Source organism: Oncorhynchus keta, chromosome 17, assembly GCF_023373465.1.
Source record: "Oncorhynchus keta strain PuntledgeMale-10-30-2019 chromosome 17, Oket_V2, whole genome shotgun sequence".
NCBI lineage: Eukaryota > Metazoa > Chordata > Actinopteri > Salmoniformes > Salmonidae > Oncorhynchus > Oncorhynchus keta.
The window spans coordinates 33,878,892-33,903,750 of NC_068437.1; the positions used below are offsets into that span (position 1 = coordinate 33,878,892).

The 24,859-nt window shown below is 42.7% G+C and overlaps 1 protein-coding gene across 3 annotated transcripts in view; it reads left to right on the plus strand.

Moving 5' to 3' along the window:
* LOC118396065 (inactive serine protease PAMR1-like) overlaps positions 1-24,859 on the plus strand; it is a 54,334-nt gene that overhangs the window by 8,906 nt on the left and 20,569 nt on the right. For all 3 annotated transcript variants that reach the window (XM_052465965.1, XM_052465967.1, XM_052465966.1), the window contains exons 2-4: positions 5,308-5,484; positions 8,158-8,283; positions 13,900-14,014. In XM_052465965.1, coding sequence (XP_052321925.1) covers positions 5,308-5,484; positions 8,158-8,283; positions 13,900-14,014 — 418 coding nt within the window. The remainder of the gene's footprint in view (positions 1-5,307; positions 5,485-8,157; positions 8,284-13,899; positions 14,015-24,859) is intronic.

The following is a 24,859-nucleotide window of genomic DNA, read 5'->3' on the forward strand; positions in this document are numbered from 1 at the left end:
GCATTGGAATAAAGGCATAGGCTATTTTTATCAAACACATGGCATTTGTATGAGTAATTGCAATGAAAATCGATGCTAAAGGAGCTCAGCTGAAGCCGAAATGCAGCACTCCCGGCATTGTGGCGCATTGTGTTCATTTCACTTGGAAGCTTTACTTTTCATATTTGGTGCACACACAAGAACACGCGCGCACACACACACACACACACACACACACACACACACACACACACACACACACACACACACACACACACACACACACACACACACACACACACACACACACACACACACACACACACACACACACACACACACACACACACACACACACACACACACACACACACACACACACACAGTGAAATCACACCAGCCCTAATGTCTCCCCTTGTAAAACCCACAAAATTGTTAGGCTACTATCAAATGTATGGTCTTTGCAGGTGTTGAGCTTCATGCCTCACGGATGTGTGTTCATAGGGCAGTAAGCCATGTCTCTCTGCTTTGCATAATACCTGCTCTTCAGGCACATGCCAATGCACCAACCAGCAGATGTGCTGCCACTAAGGCCTGGCAAACAGTCATTAGTAGAGGAAGGGGTTGGGCTCCCCTCAGAGATATGTGTTGTGCATTCCTGCATGGTCCAGCACTGACAGAGTGAACTCTTTTAGTCACACAACACATTTATCAACAAAACTCTGTCTCAGTAAACACAGTCTGTCTCTTTACACAGTATAAACACAATATAAAGGAGATAGAGCAACTAGCCCTCACAGTCTCACGTCAGAATTACACGTCATGTTTCTCAAACAGCAAATTTCAAAATGGCTGCAAACGTCGAAGTGTTTAAGTTTAAATTTAGGCATTAACTATGACATCTTAAGGTTAAGCGTGAACTCCAAATGGTTAAGGTAAGGGTTAAGTTTTGGAATAGGCTTAATATAAAAATCTCAAAAACAACTTTCTATCACTCGATTCCAATTTGCAACATTTGGAATCAGAGGCAGATGCTTATGCCCATCTACAACGCCCTACCAAAACCAAAACCTACTTGAAGGTAACAGCGCTCACTGTTGCCCCTAGAGGCCGGTTTCCATCTCCCAACGTCCTCAGACATGGATGGACGTCGAATACTAACTTGTATCACAGGTGATGTGGCTGGATAGAGACCAACAATTCACAAGTTCGGCTTCTCACCATCTAACGAACATGTCGGAAGGGGTAGTAGTTGATGGAGCACTGTCAACTGTGGGACGGTATATATATATATATATATATATATATATATATATATATATATATATATATATATATATATATATATATATTTATATGCTCTATTCATTTGACGTTGCTACGCTGAACAAATCTTTGGCATGTAGCTTGCTCGCAGAGATTCAATGATGATGAGAGACAAGAACTTCAATAAATAGTTGAATATATATCCAATAGGCGTACATAGGCCGCACTACGCTGGTAAATGAATTAAGAAAATTCTGAGAGTTTACAGTTTCCATGGTGAATTATTTGTTTCATGTTCATTGTTGGGATAGCTATCCTACTGACATTTGTAAAATGATACTTTGCTGCACAGGTCATAAAGGCAGACAGGTAGGTTCATACAACTGTTTCAAACCAAGCAGTAGCATGGAAAAATAATGTGTACATGCTTTTTTCCCCAAGGAAGATGAAGTTGATGAATTTCCTGCCTGGACTGCGGGACAGTGGAATTATGAGATTAAAGGACAGTTTATAATTGGTCTAATGACATGTCTGTAGACAATTAGAATATGACAAGTGTCACTGGTCAAAACGCATTTAATTTATACTCCGGAATTTCTGTAGACCGTCACTGCGATGATCTTCCTTGTCACACAGACATGAAAAAAGTATATTGTTGTGTTATCGAACAGCCACTGCAACCAGACCAAATCCTCCTGTGCAGGTGTCCTAATATTCTCAGATATAATTATCCACTTTTATTTCATCACAGTGTGAGTTATTTTCAGGAACCTTGTAACCTTGTAAATAATTATGATGTTGTGGGTTTATTTTCCTCTAATAATGAATAAAAGTTGCTAAAGTTAAGACATTGACAGCTATGCTCATTATTTGAAATGGCTAGCCAAGTAGCTAACTAGATGGACTGTTAACCAGCCTTAACACTTCATGGTACTTTGCGTCCAGGAACCAAATAACCCGTTTTATAATCTTGTGTAATCCACTATATTCTTTAATCATATCAACGAGGATGACTATTTGACAGTTTAGACGCCCTAGCGTCTGTACTGCTGTACATTGCTGTAGATCAGTGAGTGTAGCAGACATGAGTCTGGGTGGGGTCAAGGTCCATAACCACGGGGGCTAGATTAGTCTACACAGACACTTAAAAGATGGCATAGAAATCACAGGCTCCAGTCACTGTCGCCTCCACCATGGATCCCCTCCAGACTGCTGCTGGTAGTGCACTTAGTACCGAGCTCTGCAGAATATGAGACAAGGACAAAGTAGACCTTCTACTGTAGTTCTTATAAAAGCATAGGGTTCATTGTTGCTTCCTTGCCATCTAACCTAGATGTGTGAATAGAAAAAATGACTAGATACGTGAAAAGGTATTCAGCCACTGCTGGAGGATAAATGGAAGTTGGTCAAATTGTCAAAACGGAATGCTGTAAGGCTGAGACGTGTTGGCTTAAACAAAATACACGAACAGGACAGAGACAAATACATTTAACACAGTTATTATGTTCATTCTATGGAATGTGGTCATTTATAGTGAGCATGCTTCTGATGCGGTCTGGTTAAATGTATGAGTAATTGACTCCAGTAACAATGCTGGTGAGGCAGGCTGAATGTGGAGCTTTCTCAAATATCCCTACATGCTCTTTAACAATTTATGCTGAAGTCTTAAATGCAGGGAGAGACAGGGAGGAAAGATAATTTAAGAAGAGAGAGTGAGAGAGAAAGAGGGAGAGAGAGACACGGTGTGACTGTGGTGAGGGTCATGCGACCAGAGTTGATGTAGAGTCTCTTGCGAACTCCATGCTTCTGCTCCTCGAAAACCTGGCCCAGGCGACCTCTCCCTCCCCACATCCCGGTCCATCAGCCACCCTGGGGAGCGGTCGAGGCGTAGGTCACCCCCCCCTCTCATCTGTACTTCTCTTATGCTATCTCTCTCAGTTGCTCTCCCTGTCTCTGTCTCTGTCCCCCCATACCCCCGTCCCCGTCCCCGTCTCCATCCCTCCAAACGAGGCCATGCCGAGGAGGATGCTTGTGGTTTTCAGAGTTTTCATGAGTTATTCATTTTTAGTCAGGGAGAAGCAGACAGCCGGTCAAATCTGAAGACATCATACAATACAGAAGAGACGAGTATGGATGAGAACAAGAGTACTAGGCCACATGTGTTTTGAACACATAAAACCATCTGGGGGTTATTGAAGGGGAGGGACAGGCTTGTTGAGCAAGGGGCTGGTGTTTACATGAGTAATAGCATCATACTGGAATTATACTGGAATCCTGAGGTCATAGACATTATGTTAATAATGCATGCCCTGTGTAGACTACGCCCTGTTTAGACACCCCTCCCTGTTCTCACTGAGTAGAGTATATTGTTTTGTTGTTTTACATTTGCCGTAACCCTTCTTTTCAGGGTTACCACAGCAATAATACGTCAGCCAAAGAACAACGGATCCAAAACAAAGAGAATTGCAAAATCACTCATTGATTTTTCCAAACAAAGTATGAAAGCAGCGCCTTTAACTGTCTTCACTTAGCACTGATAATACATTTGACCTGGCCTCTTGTGTAATCCATTCTCAGAGTGATTAATATAGAATAGTATGCCATTCCTAAACTGTTCTTGGATGGCAGAGATTAGATTCTTAAGGAGAAGTGCAGATCTTCCCAGGAGTAGAATATAATTTATGAGTTCATTAATGTTACAGGGCCAGAGAGATGTGGGAACTATTGGGAGTGATATCTAACGGCATTCCAGGACATCTGTACATCCTGTCCAGCTGACTCTCCTCAAACAGACTCTCACAGATTAATCAAAGCCTCAACACTAAGTCACATACTCTGTGTGTGTGTATTTTGCTGTGTGTGTATATGTGGGCTAAAACATAATAACATACTGCTGAGGTTGTTACCATGACAGACCTGCACAGCAACAAGACTTCGGGTCAAAAAGAGGAGCCAGAGAGCTTCTTAATAAATTGAACGGTTCAGGCCTCATTGGCTGAATTTACACCTCATATGAACTGGAAACATGTATGTTGAAGTCTTTAATCCAGGCTGCTGCTCTTCGAAACCCCGGCCAGGTGACCTCAACCCTCCTCATGTCCTGGACCAACAGCCTCTCTTGGGAGAGGTTGAGGCGTGGGTCCCCCCTATTGTCCTCTCATGTGTACTTCTACTTTTTCCACACACAGCACACGCTCTTGCACACACACAGGCTTACTGAGCGGGCCCTAGTGGAGCCAGCAAGTTGTGTAAGGTGCGATTAGTTGAATAAGTCTGTGAGCTATTTTATCTTCATTTATAGGCTATTTGATCATTTATTTAGGGTGTATTGATCGAACGACAGCCTGTACAGGTCCGTACTGATGCACTTGTTTTTTTTTATTTTTAAACATAGTTAATAATTTAACATTTTAAATGTTTTTCTCTTTTGAGACTTTTGTGTGTTTAATGTTAACTGTTAATTTGTGATTGTTTATTTCACTTGATTTGGCAATGATAACATGTGTTTCCAATGCCAATAAAACCTGAAGAGCGAGAGAGAGAGCAAGCGAGACAGAGAGCAAGAGAGAGAGAGAGAGAGAGAGAGAGAGAGAGAGAGAGAGAGAGAATTGTCCTCATTATTTCTGGGTAACAATTACATTTCTTACTGTGATTGTTTTCAATTAAAAGGTTTGGAAAAAAACTAAAATATCTTCTTAGCAAAGAGCAATTTCTCAAGCAAGAATTTGCTAGGGCTGTCTGGGAGTGGTCTGAGTGGGGTGGGGGGTGGGGTGGGGGACTGAAAACTAGCTGTTATTACCAAATTAATGATGTCTGAATTAAAAGAAAATAACAAAACAGGCAGAGGAGGAAAATATGGATAGGATTTTCCCCTTAAAGTTATTAATTAATTTTGTAAATACAACTCCGGATCCAGTCTTCTCCATCACCCTCACTTTAATAAATACCAGCTATAGGCTGCCAGGATAATGGAATAGTTCCAAAAACTCCAAGCTAATACTTTAAAGTATTTGAAAGTGTCTGACTTATGTGTTTGACCCTGATGTACTGGTTGGTTCCCAGACTACAGGTACCTATATAACCAGTGTCCGGGCCCAGAGTGGAACGTCATGTGTCGGGGCTGCTGTGAGTACGACGTGATCCGCTGTAAGTGTCCCCTCCAAGGCACCCCCGTTGGCTACGCTGTGCCTTGCTGCCGCAACGCCCTCAACGAGTGTGACCCCTGCATCATTCACCCAGGTAAACATGTCCAACACACCACCATGCTGGCTCAAAACCTGGGATGTCTATCCATTGAGTTTTTTTTATCTGGTAAACCCATGGAGGACTGGTTGAATGCATTCCTGCATGCTGTGTACTCAATTGTATTGACAACAACATGGTCAGATACATTATTCATTATTCATCATGAGTTAATCATTAACATTTGGTTCATGCATGTGACCGACCAATACCTCATGAGCAGTGCTTAATTTGAGTCAGATACTGCCGGAACAAGATCCGGCACCTGTTCATTTTGGACTGTTTTATTCCGGAACCTAATTGGCGGGATCCGGTACCACTTGTGGCATGAAACATTACTATCACTTTTTGCAATGTACAAGACCAAAGTTCAAGTTTTGGTGCCTCTTCGTTAATTCTCCTGCCCCCACAAAAGAAAATGTCATGTGAAGAAGATTTTCAGCCTGGGCCTAATATTCTATGAGTTGATTTGGGTTGAGCCGGCCCGGGTTTATAGTTTGCGAAACATTGCCTGCAACTCTCATCTCTCCAGCGTGTTGCACTTCATCATTTATTTCCTTATAGAACCAAAGCTGCGCGAAAGGTTCTGGAGGAACTGCAGCACCCCCTGTTAAATTCAAATACATTTGCCAAAGTTATAGAAGTATTGCTGTCTGTTCAGAATTGCTGTCTGTTCAGAATGAAATCATTCAGAATAGCCTACTACACCATGGGAATCACTGTAATTTAGCCACAGAGGATCAACATCTTCTTTTAAAAAATAGCCTTTGTCGGAAACATACTGCAAATCTGTCAGTGAAAATACAGCACGCAGACAAAACAGGCCTTTCGCAATATTTCAAATACAGTCGAGGGAAATCACAGGTTCGAAAGCAATGACTTCTGCTGAAAAGAGAAGACTACTGGAAGGATACCGAAATATTTGATCAACTTCCAAATATTGTTTTACAAAAGAGAGGGGGTAGGCTTTTGGCACGAGCGCATCAACAATTGCCAGTGAAACTGGAAAGCATTTTCAGGACTATAATTTCATCCTCATATTGTAGCCTACAATATAATGTCTCCACACACTTAGGCTATTGATGGATTCAAGACAAGGTCGTTTTTATTGATCTCAGATTCTGAGATTTTCAGTGCCATTTCCATCATTTGTGAAGTATTAAAAAAGATTCTGCCAAAGTCTAAAGTAACATTTTTAAAAGGCCAACAATTTCCTGGACCATAGGCTACTAACATTTTTCCCCATGTGTGCAACTTCTAAGTGCCTCTACTGTACTGCTCTATGCCACTACCGCAAATGCAATGATATGCATGCAATGCTATATAATAAAGGTGATTTCTTTTCTTATGCTTTCTGATACCTCAGAAGTTCCCAGGTCACCCTCCTTTAGCACTCACTTTTGTTCCGGCACCTTCTGATTTACAAATTATGCACTGCTCAAAAGGCTTCTTCTCTCCAAGCTGAGACCTTGAAACTGAGACACCCCTTTTGGTTCTCAAAACAATGTTCTGGGCGTACTGACCAATTGATTGTACTAATTGAGAGGATTCCTCCCAGGCACGATCAATAAGTCAGTTGCATGCAACCCAGTCTAATTGGTTATTAGAAAAGCACAACCATAACATTTTCCTTCACACCTCTATGTTTGCTCTCCTGTTGTGTATTTACTCTGTGTGGGAGGTCTGTTGGAAATAACAAGGTTAATACAGCAGAAATAACCTAAGTGAAAACGTATTGCTGAAAAAGTACAATGAGTAGATATATAATATTTCACCACAAGTTGTTGCATGAATTATTGACCTATGGGAATATGCTAATACTTTCTCTTTATCAACGTATATTCTTAATCTGCTTCATCTTCAAATCACATGTAATAATATATGCCATTTAGCTGACGCTTTTATCCAAAGCGACTTATAGTCATGTGTGCATACATCCGACGTATGGGTGGTCCCGGGAATCGAACCCACTACCCTGGCGTTACAAGCGCCATGCTCTACCAACTGAGCCACAGAAGGACCACATGTACTCCTCGGCCTGAACTATTGGCCAGACACCCACACATTATTGACACATACACATGCACGCGCATCCCTTTCCACTCTGAGGATACTGTATGGAGGAGGAGACATGGTAAAGTCATGTGATGTTTACACTGATACCTGTTGATGTTTACATGTCCTGCTGCTGCATCCCTGACACCCATATCCCTGACACCCATATCCCTGACACCCATATCCCTGACTCCCAGCCTGTCTGTCCTCAGGATGTCTGCACTGCAGAGCACCACAGAACCCCCAAAGTGAAAATACATCTAAAACTCAGTCCTTCTGGGGGTTTTCTGGACATTTCTATTTCAGGAAGAACACATGTGTTTTTGTTGTTTAGTTACCCTGGTACAGTAGATGATGAGCCTGATGAGTTTAGCAGGACTGAGCTAAAAAGCAAACAGTCACTGAGTGGAGTAGAGTAGAGGTATGTGGCTGATTGTAACCCGAACAGTCATTGGGAACGGTCAAACCAAGTCTGTGACTGAATGCATCACCCTTATGGTGAAGAGGTTTTAGATGTTTTAGTGTTCAATCAGCACTATATAACCTCTCACTCTTTGTCTCTTTCTCCTCACATTCACCCTGTTTCTTTTCTTTTCTCTCCTCTCTCTGTCTTAGGTTGCAGCATATTTGAGAACTGTAAGCGGTGTAACAATGGGACGTGGGGGCCCAGAGATGATTTCTTCGTCAAGGGGAAGTACTGTGCTGAGTGTCGACCCGGCTGGTCAGGCGGTGACTGCTTGAGTGAGTTCACTCCTTCTTCCATATACCTCTACCCACATTACCTCCCAGCATTGTTACGGGTAAAACTCACCCTTAACCACAGATCTAGGATCAGTTTACCTTATTCCCCCAGTTCAAACAAAAACCATTAGGGGGATTAAATTATATTTGACCCTGTATCAGGGTTATAGGCAACTTCTACTAGCTTCCCTTCCATGCCTATAGGCACATACCTTCTACCTTCAACCCAGTTAAACTGAACAAAAATAGAAATGCAACATGCAACAATTTCTAAGATTCTACTGAATTATAGTTCATATAAGAAATATGTCAATTGAAATACATTCATTAGGCCCTAATCTATGGATTTCATATGAATAGGAATACAGATATGAATTTGAATTTGTTGTTCACAGATCATTAAAAAAAGAGGTAGAAGTGTGGATCAGAAAAACAGTCAGCATCTGGTGTGACTCCATTTGCCTCATGCAGCGTGACACATCTCCTTCTCGTAGTGGATCAGGCTGTTGATTGTGGACTGTGGGATGTAGTCCAACTCTTCTTCAATGGCTGTGTGAAGTAACTGGTTATTGCCGGGAACTGGAACACACTGACACACACGTCAATCCAGAGCATCCCAAACATGCTCAAAAGGTGACAGTTCTACTGAGTATGCAGGCCATGGAACAATTGGAATTGCAGGAATTGTATACAAATCCTTGCAACGTGGGGCCATGCATTATCATGCTGAAACATGAGGCGGATGAATGGCATAACAATGGGCCTTGGGATCTTGTTTCGTTATCTCTGTGCATTCAAATTGCAAACGATAAAATGCCATTTTGTTCGTTGTCTGTAGTTTATTCCTGCCCATACCATAACCCCACCGCCACCATGGGGCACTCTAGTCACAATGTTGAAATCAGCAAGGCACTCGCCCACATGACGCCATACACTTGGTCTGTGGTTGTGAGGCCGGTTGGACGTACTGCCAATTTCTCTAAAACAACATTGGAGGCTGCTTATGGTAGAGAAATGTACATTATATTCTCTGGCAACAGCTTTGGTGGACATTCCTGCAGTCAGCATGCCAATTTCACACTCCCTCAAAACATGTGACATCTGTAGCATTGTGTTGATCATTACACAATGTTCACCTGTGTAATGATCGTGCTGTTTAATCATCTTCTTGATATGCCACAACTGTCAGATGGATGGATTATCTTGGCAAAGGAGAAATGCTCACTAACATGGATGTAAGCAAATGTGTGCACAAAATATTAGAAAAATAAGCTTTTTATGCGAATGGAACATTTCTGTGACCTTCCACTTTGTGTTTATTTTTGTTCAGTGTACTATAGGAGAGACGTCTGGCACAACCGTATGTTTGGTGGATGAAAGCTAAATGCCTCAGGGTTTTATCATTCAATGAGCTGAAACAACAAGTCAAGACACTGTTAATCAACATCCTGGAATCTCACAATACCATTTGATATGTCATGTCTGGAGTATAGCTTTAACAATATGCAAATAACAAAATGTGCTGTGAGGCACAGGTAGAAAGACTTTTCATCAACAGCAGAAACTTGGCATGTATTTGCGGCTCTGGGCCGCAGGCCTGTGGTTTCTGCCTATTTTGTATATTTTTTCCAGCCTGCAGTTTTAATTTGTCTCCCACTGGAAATGTATTCTTTTTTTCATGTATTTTTTATGTGCTATCTAGAAACTAAACGGTTCTTAGGCTGAGCCCATAGGAGAACCCTTTATACAGAGGGTTCTACATTGAACCCAAAAGTGTTCTACCTGGAACCAAAAATGGTTCTCCTATGGGGACAGCCGAAGAACCCTTTTGGAACCCTTTTTTCTATGAGTGTATACCATTTTCTTACTATGTAACTAATAACCAACATGCAATACCTCAACTCTAGAATGCAATAACATAGTGTAATTTGTAAACATTTCTAAAAACATAATTCAAATTTTGACATTATGGGGTTTTGTGTGTACTGTAGATCAGTGCCTTCAGAAGGTGTTCACACCCATTGCTTTGTCGGACTAAAATTGATTTAATTTTATTTATTTAATATAAACGATCGAATGGAATAAATTATATATACTGTATACACATTGTTGTCCTTAAAGCCATTTTTCCACAACTTTGGAAGTATGCTTGTCCATTTGGAAGACCCATTTGCGACCAAGCATTAACTTCCTGACTGATGTCTTGAAATGTTTCTTTAATATATCCACAGAATTTTCCTACCTCATGATGCCATCTATTTTGTGAAGTGCACCAGTCCCTCCTGCAGCAAAGCACCCCCAAAACATGATGCTGCCACCTCTGTGCTTCACGGTTGGGATGGTGTTCTTCGGCTTGCAAGCACCCCCCTTTTTCCTCCAAACATAACGATGGTCATTATGGCCAAACAGTTCTATTTTTGTTTCATCAGACCAGAGGACATTTCTCCAAAAGTATGATCTTCATCCCCATGTGCAGTTGCAAACTGTAGTCTGGCTTTTTAATGGGTGTTTTGGAGCAGTGGCTTCTTCCTTGCATGAGCGGCCTTTCAGGTTATGTCGATATTTTCTGGAATTTTCCAAGCTGTTTAAAGGCACAGTCAACTTAGTGTATGTAAACTTCTGACCCACTGGAATTGTGATACAGTGAATTATAAGTTAAATCATCTCTGTAAACAATTGTTGGAAAAATTACTTGTGTCATGCAGAAAGTAGATGTTATAGTCTTGGCAAATCAGTTAGGACAAGTAATTTGTGGAGTGCTTGAAAAACAAGTTTTAATGACTCCAACCCAAGTTTATGTAAACTTCCGACAACAACTGTATATTTTTTTACACTAAAATATATTGATTAGATACTGTAAGTATTCAACCCCCTGCGTCAATACATGTTAGAATCACCTTTGGCATCGATTACAGCTGTAAGTCTTTCTGGGTAAATCTCTAAGGGATTTGCAGACTGAACCAAGGTGGTAAGGTGAAAAGGTGGAAAGCAGACTGAACCAGGTTTTCCTCTTGGATCTTATCTGTGCTTAGCTCTATTCTGTTTATTTTTACCCAAAACTAAACTACATAGGCCTTGCCAATGACAAGCACACCCATAATATGATGCAGCCACCACCATGCGTGAAAACACATACTCAGTCATGTGTTGGATTTGCCCAAAACATAACACCTTGTATTCAGTATTACTTTAGTGCCTTATTGCAAACAGGATGCATGTTTTGGAATATTTTTATTGTGCACAGGCTTCCTTCTTTCCACTCTGTCATTTATGTTAGGATTGCGGAGTAATTACAATGTTTTGGATCCATCCTCAGTTTTCTCCGATCACAGCCATTAAACTCGAACTGTTTTAATATCACCATTGGCCTCATGGTGAAATGCCTGAGCGGTTTCCTTTCCCACTGGCAACTTAGTTAGGAAGGGCGCCTGTATCTTTGCAGTAACTGTGTATATTGATACACCATCCAAAATGTAATTAATACCTTCACCATGCTCAAAGGGATATTCAGTGTCTCCTTTATTTTATTTTTACCCATCTACCAATAGGTGCCTTTATTTGTGAGGCCTTGTAATACCGCCCTGCTCTTTGTCGTGAAATACACTGCTTGACTGAGGGAAGTTACAAATAATTGGATGTTTTGGGTACAGAGATAGGGTAGTCCTTTACAAATCATGTTAAAACACTATTATTGCACACAGAGTGAGTCCATACAACGTATTATGTGACTTGTTACTTTACTCCTGAACTTATTTAAGCTTGCCGTAACAAAAGGGTTGAATACTTAAAATGTGACCGACCTGCTCGATTCGGTCTTATGTCGCAAATTTGAAACTGTGTTTCTTACATTGGATAAAAGTAGAGACTCAGAACTAGACAATGTTATATCATACACTACAGTTGAGGAACAATGGAAAAGTAATTATTCTTTGAAAGTTGATACATTTGTAACCTTACTTGAATGTTTTGGTAAACCTACTGGAGAGCTCTCCTGTGTCTACACCCATTCAGCATTGTTCACACCCTCTTAAGCCTTAGTCCCACCCATCTCTTTAAGGATTCACATATGAGGCCAAGTACTGAACAACCAAAGATTTCAAGACTAAAGGCCGGTTTATACTATGTCTATTGAAAGTTGTTGCAGTGAAATCATGAACATGCTATTGTCGTCCGACATCAAACTTGTCGTTTGTCAATTTGAAAAAGTATAAACACAAAAACTACAGGCTGCATGACATCAGCAGCCTGATGGTACAAAATAGCATAACTACTGTAGTGTATTTTAACACCAATAAATACACCCATTTAAAATATGTATTTAGTGTATGTCAATCTAGCAAACCAGGCAACTAAAAGCAACTTTTCTAAACACTGTTTTGGTTTGTTTTTAGCTTGTTAGCCAGCTAGCTAATTTTAAGTTAGCTGGCTAGCCAGCTCCAATAATGACCATGCCATATAGCTGACAACGTCTTCACTTTAGCTCATTTGTCTTCATTATTACAGAAAATAAACTCACCACAAAATTATTATATACAAGTTAATGGCGAGCCAATTACAGAAAGCTTACGGGTGTGAGTGTGACGAAACAAAAGCAGGGCTTTCTTCAGGAGAATTTTAGAACTTGGACACTGTCTCATTGACCTAACGTTGTATTCTAATTTGACTTTGGTGCAGGTCACATTCTTCACATTACCGTTTCTGGTAAACACATACTATATCAAATAAAATCTAAGTTGATTTGTCACATGCACAGGTTACATAAAATGTAGTGAAATTGTTACTTGCTTATTAGGAGTATTTTGTTTAAACATGTAGCTAGCTAGCTAAATAATTAACCATAATCCCAACTCATAACGTTACTACCCTCTATGAATCTTCAGGTTTCTAACCATTCAGGTTCAATTTTGGCTAGCTAGTTAACATTACGCTATAACTAGCAATGCAAATGGCTCTGGGATACAAATAATAGACAGATCATACACGTAACATTAGCTAATGAGCCAGCCAGCTAACATTAGCTAGCCAGCTAGCTATCTAACAGTAGGTTTTTAACTTCAAATTAAAATGACTTTCTGACAAAATTAGAAACATATAATATCTGAAAATGTAGCTAGCTAGACTATCTTAATCATATATATGGATGGACCCTTCTCCCTCTCTGTCACGAATGCCATGGTTGCCCTTAGTTTGAAGATGTAATCCGGAGCCAGGTGTTTTAGACAACAGCCTTCTCTGTGTTCTCTTTTCAACTCACTCTGCGTATTTGCAATTAAACGGCAGAATTTCCTTCATACCCTTAGCTATCATACTCTAAAAAAGTTTATATTCAAATGCCTCTCCTGTGAAGTAGTGAGGCGCGACATACACCTAGTTCACTGAAATGAGTCACAAATGTGGAAAAAGTCAAGGGTTGTGAATACTTTCTGAAGGCACTGTATGAGCTACACAACACATTGATTTACTTATAATGACTAGAAACTGGCCAAATTATGATTAAAATGATCAACTAGTATGCTGTTTTACAGTAACATATAATTACATCAAGAAATGAAAAGCCTATTGCATTGCATAATTATGTAAAGTGTGAGCTCTGAGTGGTTCTTTTCCTGTTTACAGAGTGTGGAGGAGTGATCCGTAAACATCAGGGCCACATAGTCCTGGAGAGTTACCCCACCAACGCTCGTTGTGAGTGGACTGTTCAGGTGGACCAAGCATTCACCATCGATTTCAGGTGGGTGTGACCAAACATGTATTTGACCTGGGTTGTCTCTGAACTTCAAGACCGAGTTAGTTCACTGAAGTTAAAAACCTCTACAGGACTGGTGTCCCCAAACCGGGACGGTTGAGCTAATGTTCGTTAATGTGATTAGCATGACGGTGTAAGTAACAGCAACCTTTCCAGGACATAGACATGTCTTATACGATCAGAAAGCTCAAATTCTTGTTAATTTAACTGCACTGTCTAATTTACAGTAGCTAATACAGTGAAAAAATACCATACTATTGTTTGAGGTGTGTGCACAACAACATTTTTTTGATCAATTGATACATTCACCTCTGAAGGTAAATAATGTACTTACATTCAGTAAACTTGCTCTGATTTGAATCCTGAGGGTCCCAGTGATAAAATGTACCACAGTTTTGTTTGATAAAATCCATTTTTATATTCAAATGTAAGATCTGGGTCCTACAGTTTGAACCCCTGCTGCCTCCGGCTCCACACCCATCCCGCCTAGCCATCTAGATGTGTGAAAGTTAGGGTAAAAGCTAATGATCCATCATGTATGACATTTGTGGGAGCGTGTACATTTAAATGTTATATTACCATATCATTTTTGTATTTTCTCTATAGTTATGTACTTAAAAATGCATCAATTTACCAATTCGGCACCTTTGGGCAGACTTGATACAAAATATTGTCCAGTATTATTGGATCAATCTGAAACTTTGCACCCACACTGCGGTCATCTAGTGGACAAAATTTTAATTGCACCAAAACTGCAATATTATATTATGGCCTTTCTCTTGCATTTCAAAGATGATGGAACAAAAAATATTTAGAAAACTCATGTTTTTTTTGCTTTTTATTATCTTTTACCAGATCTAATGTGTTATATTCTCCTACAGTCATTTCACATTTCCACAAACTTCAAAGTGTTTTCTTTCAAATGGTATCAAGCATATGCATATCCTTGCTTCAGGTCCTGAGCAACAGGCAGTTAGATTTGGGTATGTCATTATTGGCGAAATTGAAAAAAAGGGTCAGATCCTTAGGAGATTTAATTCATTTAAGCCTGGTGTTGCTAAATGAAAGCTAGTTCTAGCTAGTCAAGCATTGTGAAACAATCAGTGTCACTTAGTCATATTTTCCTATTGACCCGAAAAGGCTAGACTTTGGCCTCTCTGGTGACCATCTGTAATAGTTATTAATACTTGACCCATTTAAGACTAATTTAAGTTCAGTTTTCACAGTTCTATGAGAGGTATTTCATGGCCCAATGTCTAGACGAATGTTGGAACCACACAAAGTCTTGAATAAAAGTCATTGCATTTCATTTATGTGATGTATTTTTTTATGTGATGTATTTTTTCCAAAATACATAAAACGTTTTGACAGGCAAGCATATATTTGAGGGCTTTTATGATAAAAAAAAAAGCCGCATTGAATATTGAGCTGCATTGAGTCTGTTGGCACAATACGTAGTACATACTGTAATAGCTTTGAGTGTTAAAATAAACAGATCCATAGTAAAAAAAATAGCATTCTTCACATACACATAAAGTTCCAGGTTAAACTAAACAACCATGCCAAGCTCAGACAAGCTCCATGATCAGATGACAAATGTGTCTGCAAGTACAGTGAAGACATAAAACAGGTTTCCAGGCCCGCTTGGGCTACCGTCACATGACATGGTCTATCGACAGAAAGAGATTGATGAAATATCTCCAAGTGAAGAAATAGGGCCTCATACTGCTGTTTTATGTATTATATGACATACAAGCCACAGAAACCATGAATGAAATAGTGCTCTTCTCTGTTTCATGTTGCTCTGCTCATAGTTGGACTAATGGAAAGTTATGAGTTTTGGCATCAGCCAGCTAAACCTTACTGGCAGGGCCATCTTCTATTTATTACTCACTACTCTTGGCTACATCACGCTTATTTATTGCCGTACTAATGAAGGACAACAACACACTCAGCGAGTTACACAGCAACACACGCTGCATGCCAATACTTTTAAGGCCCTAAGATATTCCCGAATACGAAAACCCAGGGTCAATTAGCACAAGCCCCTTTTTTATTTTTTTTAACTAGGAAAGTCAGTTAAGAACAAATTCTTATTTTCAAAGTCAGCCTAGGAACAGTGGGTTAACTGCGTCGTTCAGGGGCAGAACAACAGATTTGTATCTTGTCAAATAGCGGATTCAAACTTTCAACCTTTTGGTTACTAGTCCAACACTCTAACCACTAGGCTACCCTGCTGCCCTTGCCCTAAGAGACTGTCACGCACTGACCTTAGATATCCTGTTTATCTCTATTTGGTTTGGTCAGGGTGTAATTTGGGGTGGGTATTCTATGTTCTATTATTTGTATTTCTATGTTTTGGCCGGGTAGGGTTCTCAATCAGGGACAGCTGTCTATCGTTGTCTCTGATTGAGAACCATACTTAGGTAGCCCTATTTCCCACCTGTCTTTGTGGGATGTTGACTTTGTTTATGGCACTTATCCTTAAGCATCACAGTTTGTTTTGTAGTGTTTATTGTTTTGTTTGGCGTCTTTTTCTAATTAAGAAAACATGTACGCTCCCCACGCTGCACCTTGGTCCTCTTCATTCAACGGCCGTGTCAGAACTTCCCACCACAAACGGACCAAGCAGCATGGTAAGGAGGAGCAGCGTGTTCAGGATTCATGGACTTGGGAATAAATCCTGGATGGGAAAGGACCCTGGAGGCAGGCTGGGGAATATTGCCGTCCGAAAGAGGAACTGGAAGCAGCTAAAGCTGAGCGGTGGTGATATGAGGAGGCTAACCATCGAAGCAGGCACGAGAGGCAGCCCCAAAATAATTTTTGGGAGGGGCACACGGGGAGTGTGGCAGAGTCAGGATTCAGACCTGAGCCAACTCCCCATGCTTACCGTGGCGAGCATGTGACTGGTCAAGCACCATGCTAAGGGGTGATGCGCACGGTGTCTCAAGTGAGCATTCACAGGCCGGCGTGTTCTGTGCCAGCGTCCCGCATTTACAGGGTGGAAGTGGGCATCCAGCCAGAATGGGTTGTGCCAGCTCTGCGCTCGAGACCGCAAGTGCGCCTCCACAGCCCAGTGTATCCGGTGCCTCTGCCAAGACCTAAGCCTCCTGTATGTCTCCCCAGCCTGGTGAGTCCTGTGCCTGCTCCCAAAGCCAGGCCTCCTGTGTGTCTCTCCATTCCAGTGATGATCCAAGGCAAGAACTTTCAAGTGATGATTCTTGGCACGAAGCCTCCAGTGATGATCCATGGCACGAAGCCTCCAGTGATGATCCATGGCACAAAGCCTCCAGTGATGATCTATGGCACGAAGCCTCCAGTGATGATCCATGGCACGAAGCCTCCAGTGATGATCCATGGCACGAAGCCTCCAGTGATGATCCATGGCACGATCCAGTTTGTTTTGTAAGCCTCCAGTGATGATCTATGGCACGAAGCCTCCAGTGATGATCCATGGCACGAAGCCTCCAGTGATGATCCATGGCACGAAGCCTCCAGTGATGATCCATGGCATGAAGCCTCCAGTGAGGAGTCCTGGCACGAAGCCTCCAGTGAGGATTTATGGCACAACGCCTCCAGCGACGGTCCGGAGCCTCCAGCGATGGTCCGGAGCCCCCAGCGACGGTTTCCAGTCCGGGGCCCGCAGGGACGGTCTCCGGTCCGAGACTTTGATAACACTTAGGGAAACTTGGTATTGTGACAAAGTCTGATTTAAAATATGAAGTAAAATTATCCTTTATATGTTGAGCCAAAGATCTTAAATCTACCAATATAGATTGTAAACTCACACTCCATCCAAATCCTTGTTTTCTGTATTCCCTGTACTGTTTCCAGCTGGCATCACTCACTGTTCTGTCCCAACAAAAATCCAAGCTTGTTCATTAAAAGGATATACCAATATGCTTCTCTCACCAAGTATCCTATTCCCTTAAACTCCAATTAAAACAGGTCCCAAAGCCACACAGGCCTATGGATGACCTTATATTCACAGGGAAAGCTGACGAAGCATGGTGGGAGTTGACATCAGTGTATTCACCAATCATACTATTCAGCTTGGCAGTGTGACATTTTGAGTTAATAAGCAATCGTACATCAAAGACACTTCAACAACTTTCAATCAATCACTTACAATCAGACCAGTGTTAATACAGTCAGTCACACATGTTTGATTTGATGACTGATTCTGAAGAATGAGATCAGATATTTACAGGCATCAAACACACATACCAGACATTTGTCACTGTGTTCAAAATATACAACTGGAAAATGGAAAACTGTGGGGATCCGTATTGAGTGTTATGTGCAAATGTACTCTTAAAGGGTGAACACATCAAGTATCCCTAAGATGTTTCTAATAGTACTGAAGCTTGACTACTAATATAAAGGAATGTTTTCTATAACTGGACATGTGTTAACTCAAACATCCGTCGTTGTAAAATGCATGTCTGAAATATGTTCTGTTTTCGCAGCCCGTGTCACTAACAATTGTATCGTCATATCTTACATTTTTGATCTTAGCTCAAGTGCATTATTGTCCCATTAGTAACAATTGTAGCTTTGTTGCCTCAAATTGGATAGCATTAGACATGATCTCCGCTGAAAGCCTTGCAGATACATTTTTGATAACGACTGAGTCCATTTTTTTTTAGCATTGATCTCTTTCGCAGGCAAGGGAAGCTTAAAAAAAGATGACTGTATGAAAAAGTACTCATCAGTGTTGCCTTCGTGAAAAGACTCCATATCCGTAATAGATTTCGCTTTCACCACAACGGGAGGAATTTAAACATTCAATTCTCACCTCCATTTAAAAGGAAGTGAGTTGTGCAAAGTAGTGGAATCACTGTTCCAATCACTACTGCTGGCTGTAGTAAAAGTCAGGGGTGTGAGATGGTGCCAGCCAGGATGGCAGCACCAGTAAAGCCAGGTAGGCAGAGCGCTCCAGTAAAAACAAGGGCTCGAGCAGGAAAAAAAGAGAAGTCTCCCTACTCAGAGTCAAGGGGGGCAACGAGGTGCACTAACACGCCATTTACATCATGTTTACTATGTAGACCACGTGAAAAACCTCTTAATTAGTTTTAAATGGAAAATCCAGGCCTGGCTACTGCAATGAAAACTTTCTGTCTGGAATAAACAGAGGAGTGACAGGATGAGTGAATGGTATAAGTGACTAGCTGAAACAAACCGTGCCAATTGGCTTCCGTATACACACCTTTTAAATGTCACTGCAAGAGAATAGGTACGTTCTCAAAACACATACTTTTTTCACTTGCAATGTTTTAGCTGTAGACACATATATTTCCAGGTTAATGATCTCTCGCCCGAGATGGCATAGCAGTTCAGACGTCTTTTGTCCTTGTCTTGTCGTGTCCTGTATATATATATATTTACAACTTTTTTTCACATACATTTTATTTTTATTTTCCATCAACTCATCTTCAAAACACTCTCCTGCAACCCGCCTCAACAATTTATATTTATAAATAAGTATTATTTACCTCAAATCTGCAATCCTCCAAGAAGCTAGCCAGAAGCTAGCCAGAAACTCCAAGAAGCTAGCCAGAAACTAACCAGAAGCTAGCCAGGAGCTAGCTAGAAGCTAATCAGAAGCTAGTTCAGAAGCTAGTTAGCTTCTTTACTGGCAAATCGTTAGTATTCAGCTAACCACGGTTTGTGGTCATCAGCTATCCTTTAGCTCGAAAATCTATCGCCAGTTTTGTACGGCGCAGCGCGGCTTGGAACGGAACATACCGGACCATTTTTTCTCTCCATGTCCTTGGATTTCAACTGCTCTCTGGACATTCATTCCCGGATCTCACAGCTAGCTAGCTGCTATCCGTGTGTCTATCTGCTCTCATCGATTCCGGAGCAAACATCAATTACTCCGGAGCTAGCCAGCTCCGTCAATCACTCCTGAGCTCCGTCAATCACTCCTGGGCTGCAGTCACCTATCCGGACCCGTTTTACTGCCTACGCGGAGCCACACCGGGCCTTCACAACTGGACTGCCGACGTTATCTACCCGAAGAAGATCCGGCTGGCTCCTCCGTCGCGACGTTACCTGAACGCCCATCTGCGGCCTGCTAACCGTTAGCTGTCTTACCGACTACTCTCAGAATAGACAATCGGACAATTTATTTATTTTTATTATTATTATGTTTCTTCTTGGGCCTCTATAACTATATCTATTGTTTTTATTTGATTTTTGTTGTTGTATGATTTGGACTAATCCCCTCTACCACACGGAACCCCACTAATCTACTGACGGAACGCAAGATGTGGCTAACAACAGACCTCCATCCTATGCTAGCTTGCTACCGATGTCCTGGCTAGCTGTCTAAATCGCCGTGACCCCCAAACCAACCACTCCACTCACTGGACTCTTTTGATCACTCGACTAAGGATGCCTCTCCTTAATGTCAATATGTCTTGACCATTGCTGTTCTGGTTAGTGTTTATTGGCTTATTTCACTGTAGAGCCTCTAGTCCTGCTCACTATACCTTATCCAATTTATTAGTTCCACCACCCACACATGCAATGACATCTCCTGGTTTCAATGATGTTTCTAGAGACAATATCTCTCTCTTCATCACTCAATACCTAGGTTTACCTCCACTGTATTCACATCCTACCATACCTTTGTCTGTACATTATACCTTGATGCTATTTTATCGCCCCCAGAAACCTGCTTTTACTCTCTGTTCCAGACGTTCTAGACGACCAATTCTTATTGCTTTTAGCCGTACCCTTATTCTTCTCCTCCTATGTTCCTCTGGCGATGTAGAGGTGAATCCAGGCCCTGCAGTGCCTAGCTCCACTCCTATTCCCCAGGCGATCTCTTTTGATGACTTCTGTAACCGTAATAGCCTTGGTTTCATGCATGTTAACATTAGAAGCCTCCTCCCCAAGTTTTTCTATTCAGCTTTAGCACATCTCTGCAAATTATCAACCCGGATGGAACCTCTTGGATATTGATCTCATCCTGTCAGTAGAGGATGCCTGGATATTTTTTTTAAATGCCTTCCTAACCATCTTAAATAAACATGCCCCATTCAAGAAATTTAGAACCAGGAACAGATATAGCCCTTGGTTCTCCCCAGACCTGACTGCCCTTAACCAACACAAAAACATCCTATGGCGTTGTGCATTAGCATCGAACAGCCCCCGTGATATGCAGCTGTTCAGGGAAGCTAGAAACCGTTATACACAGGCAGTTAGAAAAGCCAAGGCTAGCTTTTTCAAGCAGAAATTTGCTTCCTGCAACACCAACTCAAAAAAGTTCTGGGACACTGTAAAGTCCATGGAGAATAAGAACACCTCCTCCCAGCTGCCCACTGCACTGAAGATAGGAAACACTGTCACCACTGATAAATCCACCATAATTGAGAATTTCAGTAAGCATTTTTCTACGGCTGGCCATGCTTTCCACCTGGCTACTCCTACCCCGGTCAACAGCACTGCACCCCCAACAGCAACTCGCCCAAGCCTTCCCCATTTATCCTTCTCCCAAATCCATTCAGCTGATGTTCTGAAAGAGCTGAAAAATCTGGACCCCTACAAATCAGCCGGGCTAGACAATCTGGACCCTTTCTTTCTAAAATTATCTGCCGAAATTGTTGCCACCCCTATTACTAGCCTGTTCAACCTCTCTTTCGTGCCGTCTGAGATTCCCAAAGATTGGAAAGCAGCTGCGGTCATCCCCCTCTTCAAAGGGGGGACACTCTTGACCCAAACTGCTACAGACCTATATCTATCCTACCATGCCTTTCTAAGGTCTTCGAAAGCCAAGTCAACAAACAGATTACCGACCATTTCGAATCTCACCATACCTTCTCTGCTATGCAATCTGGTTTCCGAGCTGGTCATGGGTGCACCTCAGCCACGCTCAAGGTCCTAAACGATATCTTAACCGCCATCGATAAGAAACATTACTGTGCAGCCGTATTCATTGATCTGGCCAAGGCTTTCGACTTTGTCAACGACCACATCCTCATCGGCAGACTCGACAGCCTTGGTTTCTCAAATGATTGCCTCGCCTGGTTCACCAACTACTTCTCTGATAGAGTTCAGTGTGTCAAATCGGAGGGTCTGCTGTCCGGACCTCTGGCAGTCTCTATGGGGGTGCCACAGGGTTAAATTCTTGGACCGACTCTCTTCTCTGTATACATCAATGAGGTCGATCTTGCTGCTGGTGAGTCCCTGATCCACCTCTACGCAGACGACACCATTCTGTATACTTCCGGCCCTTCTTTGGACACTGTGTTAACAACCCTCCAGGCAAGCTTCAATGCCATACAACTCTCCTTTCGTGGCCTCCAATTGCTCTTAAATACAAGTAAAACTAAATGCATGCTCTTCAACCGATCGCTACCTGCACCTACCCGCCTGTCTAACATCACTACTCTGGATGGCTCTGACTTAGAATACGTGGACAACTACAAATACTTAGGTGTCTGGTTAGACTTTAAACTCTCCTTCCAGACCCATATCAAACATCTCCAATCCAAAGTTATATCTGGAATTGGCTTACTATTTCCCAACAAAGCTTCCTTCACTCATGCTGCCAAACATACCCTTGTAAAACTGACCATCCTACCAATCCTCGACTTTGGCGATGTCATTTACAAAATACCCCAATACCCTACTCAACAAATTGGATGCAGTCTATCACAGTGCAATCCGTTTTGTCACCAAAGCCCCATATACTACCCACCATTGCGACCTGTACGCTCTCGTTGGCTGGCCCTCGCTTCATACTCGTCGCCAAACCCACTGGCTCCATGTCATCTACAAGACCCTGCTAGGTAAAGTCCCCCCTTATCTCAGCTCGCTGGTCACCATAGCATCTCCCACCTGTAGCACACGATCCAGCAGGTATATCTCTCACCCCCAAAACCAATTATTTCTTTGGCCGCCTCTCCTTCCAGTTCTCTGCTGCCAATGACTGGAACGAACTACAAAAATCTATGAAACTGGAAACACTTATCTCCCTCACTAGCTTTAAGCACCAACTGTCAGAGCATCTACATTTACATTTACATTTAAGTCATTTAGCAGACGCTCTTATCCAGAGCGACTTACAAATTGGTGCATTCACCTTATGACATCCAGTGGAACAGCCACTTTACAATAGTGCATCTAAATCTTTTAGGGGGGTGAGAAGGATTACTTATCCTATCCTAGGTATTCCTTAAAGAGGTGGGGTTTCAGGTGTCTCCGGAAGGTGGTGATTGACTCCGCTGTCCTGGCGTCGTGCGGGAGTTTGTTCCACCATTGGGGGGCCAGAGCAGCGAACAGTTTTGACTGGGCTGAGCGGGAACTGTACTTCCTCAGTGGTAGGGAGGCGAGCAGGCCAGAGGTGGATGAACGCAGTGCCCTTGTTTGGGTGTAGGGCCTGATCAGAGCCTGGAGGTACTGAGGTGCCGTTCCCCTCACAGCTCCGTAGGCAAGCACCATGGTCTTGTAGCGGATGCGAGCTTCAACTGGAAGCCAGTGGAGAGAGCGGAGGAGCGGGGTGACGTGAGAGAACTTGGGAAGGTTGAACACCAGACGGGCTGCGGCGTTCTGGATGAGTTGTAGGGGTTTAATGGCACAGGCAGGGAGCCCAGCCAACAGCGAGTTGCAGTAATCCAGACGGGAGATGACAAGTGCCTGGATTAGGACCTGCGCCGCTTCCTGTGTGAGGCAGGGTCGTACTCTGCGGATGTTGTAGAGCATGAACCTACAGGAACGGGCCACCGCCTTGATGTTAGTTGAGAATGACAGGGTGTTGTCCAGGATCACGCCAAGGTTCTTAGCGCTCTGGGAGGAGGACACAATGGAGTTGTCAACCGTGATGGCGAGATCATGGAACGGGCAGTCCTTCCCGGGAGGAAGAGCACCTCCGTCTTGCCGAGGTTCAGCTTGAGGTGGTGATCCGTCATCCACACTGATATTTCTGCCAGACATGCAGAGATGCGATTCGCCACCTGGTCATCAGAAGGGGGAAAGGAGAAGATTAATTGTGTGTCGTCTGCATAGCAATGATAGGAGAGACCATGTGAGGTTATGACAGAGCCAAGTGACTTGGTGTATAGCGAGAATAGGAGAGGGCCTAGAACAGAGCCCTGGGGGACACCAGTGGTGAGAGCGCGTGGTGAGGAGACAGATTCTCGCCACGCCACCTGGTAGGAGCGACCTGTCAGGTAGGACGCAATCCAAGCGTGAGCCGCGCCGGAGATGCCCAACTCGGAGAGGGTGGAGAGGAGGATCTGATGGTTCACAGTATCGAAGGCAGCCGATAGGTCTAGAAGGATGAGAGCAGAGGAGAGAGAGTTAGCTTTAGCAGTGCGGAGCGCCTCCGTGATACAGAGAAGAGCAGTCTCAGTTGAATGACTAGTCTTGAAACCTGACTGATTTGGATCAAGAAGGTCATTCTGAGAGAGATAGCGGGAGAGCTGGCCAAGGACGGCACGTTCAAGATTTTGAGAGAAAAGAAAGAAGGGATACTGGTCTGTAGTTGTTGACATCGGAGGGATCGAGTGTAGGTTTTTTCAGAAGGGGTGCAACTCTCGCTCTCTTGAAGACGGAAGGGACGTAGCCAGCGGTCAGGGATGAGTTGATGAGCGAGGTGAGGTAAGAGAGAAGGTCTCCGGAAATGGTCTGGAGAAGAGAGGAGGGGATAGGGTCAAGCGGGCAGGTTGTTGGGCGGCCGGCCGTCACAAGACGCGAGATTTCATCTGAAAAGAGAGAGGGGAGAAAGAGGTCAGAGCACAGGGTAGGGCAGTGTGAGCAGAACCAGCGGTGTCGTTTGACTTAGCAAACGAGGATCGGATGTCGTCGACCTTCTTTTCA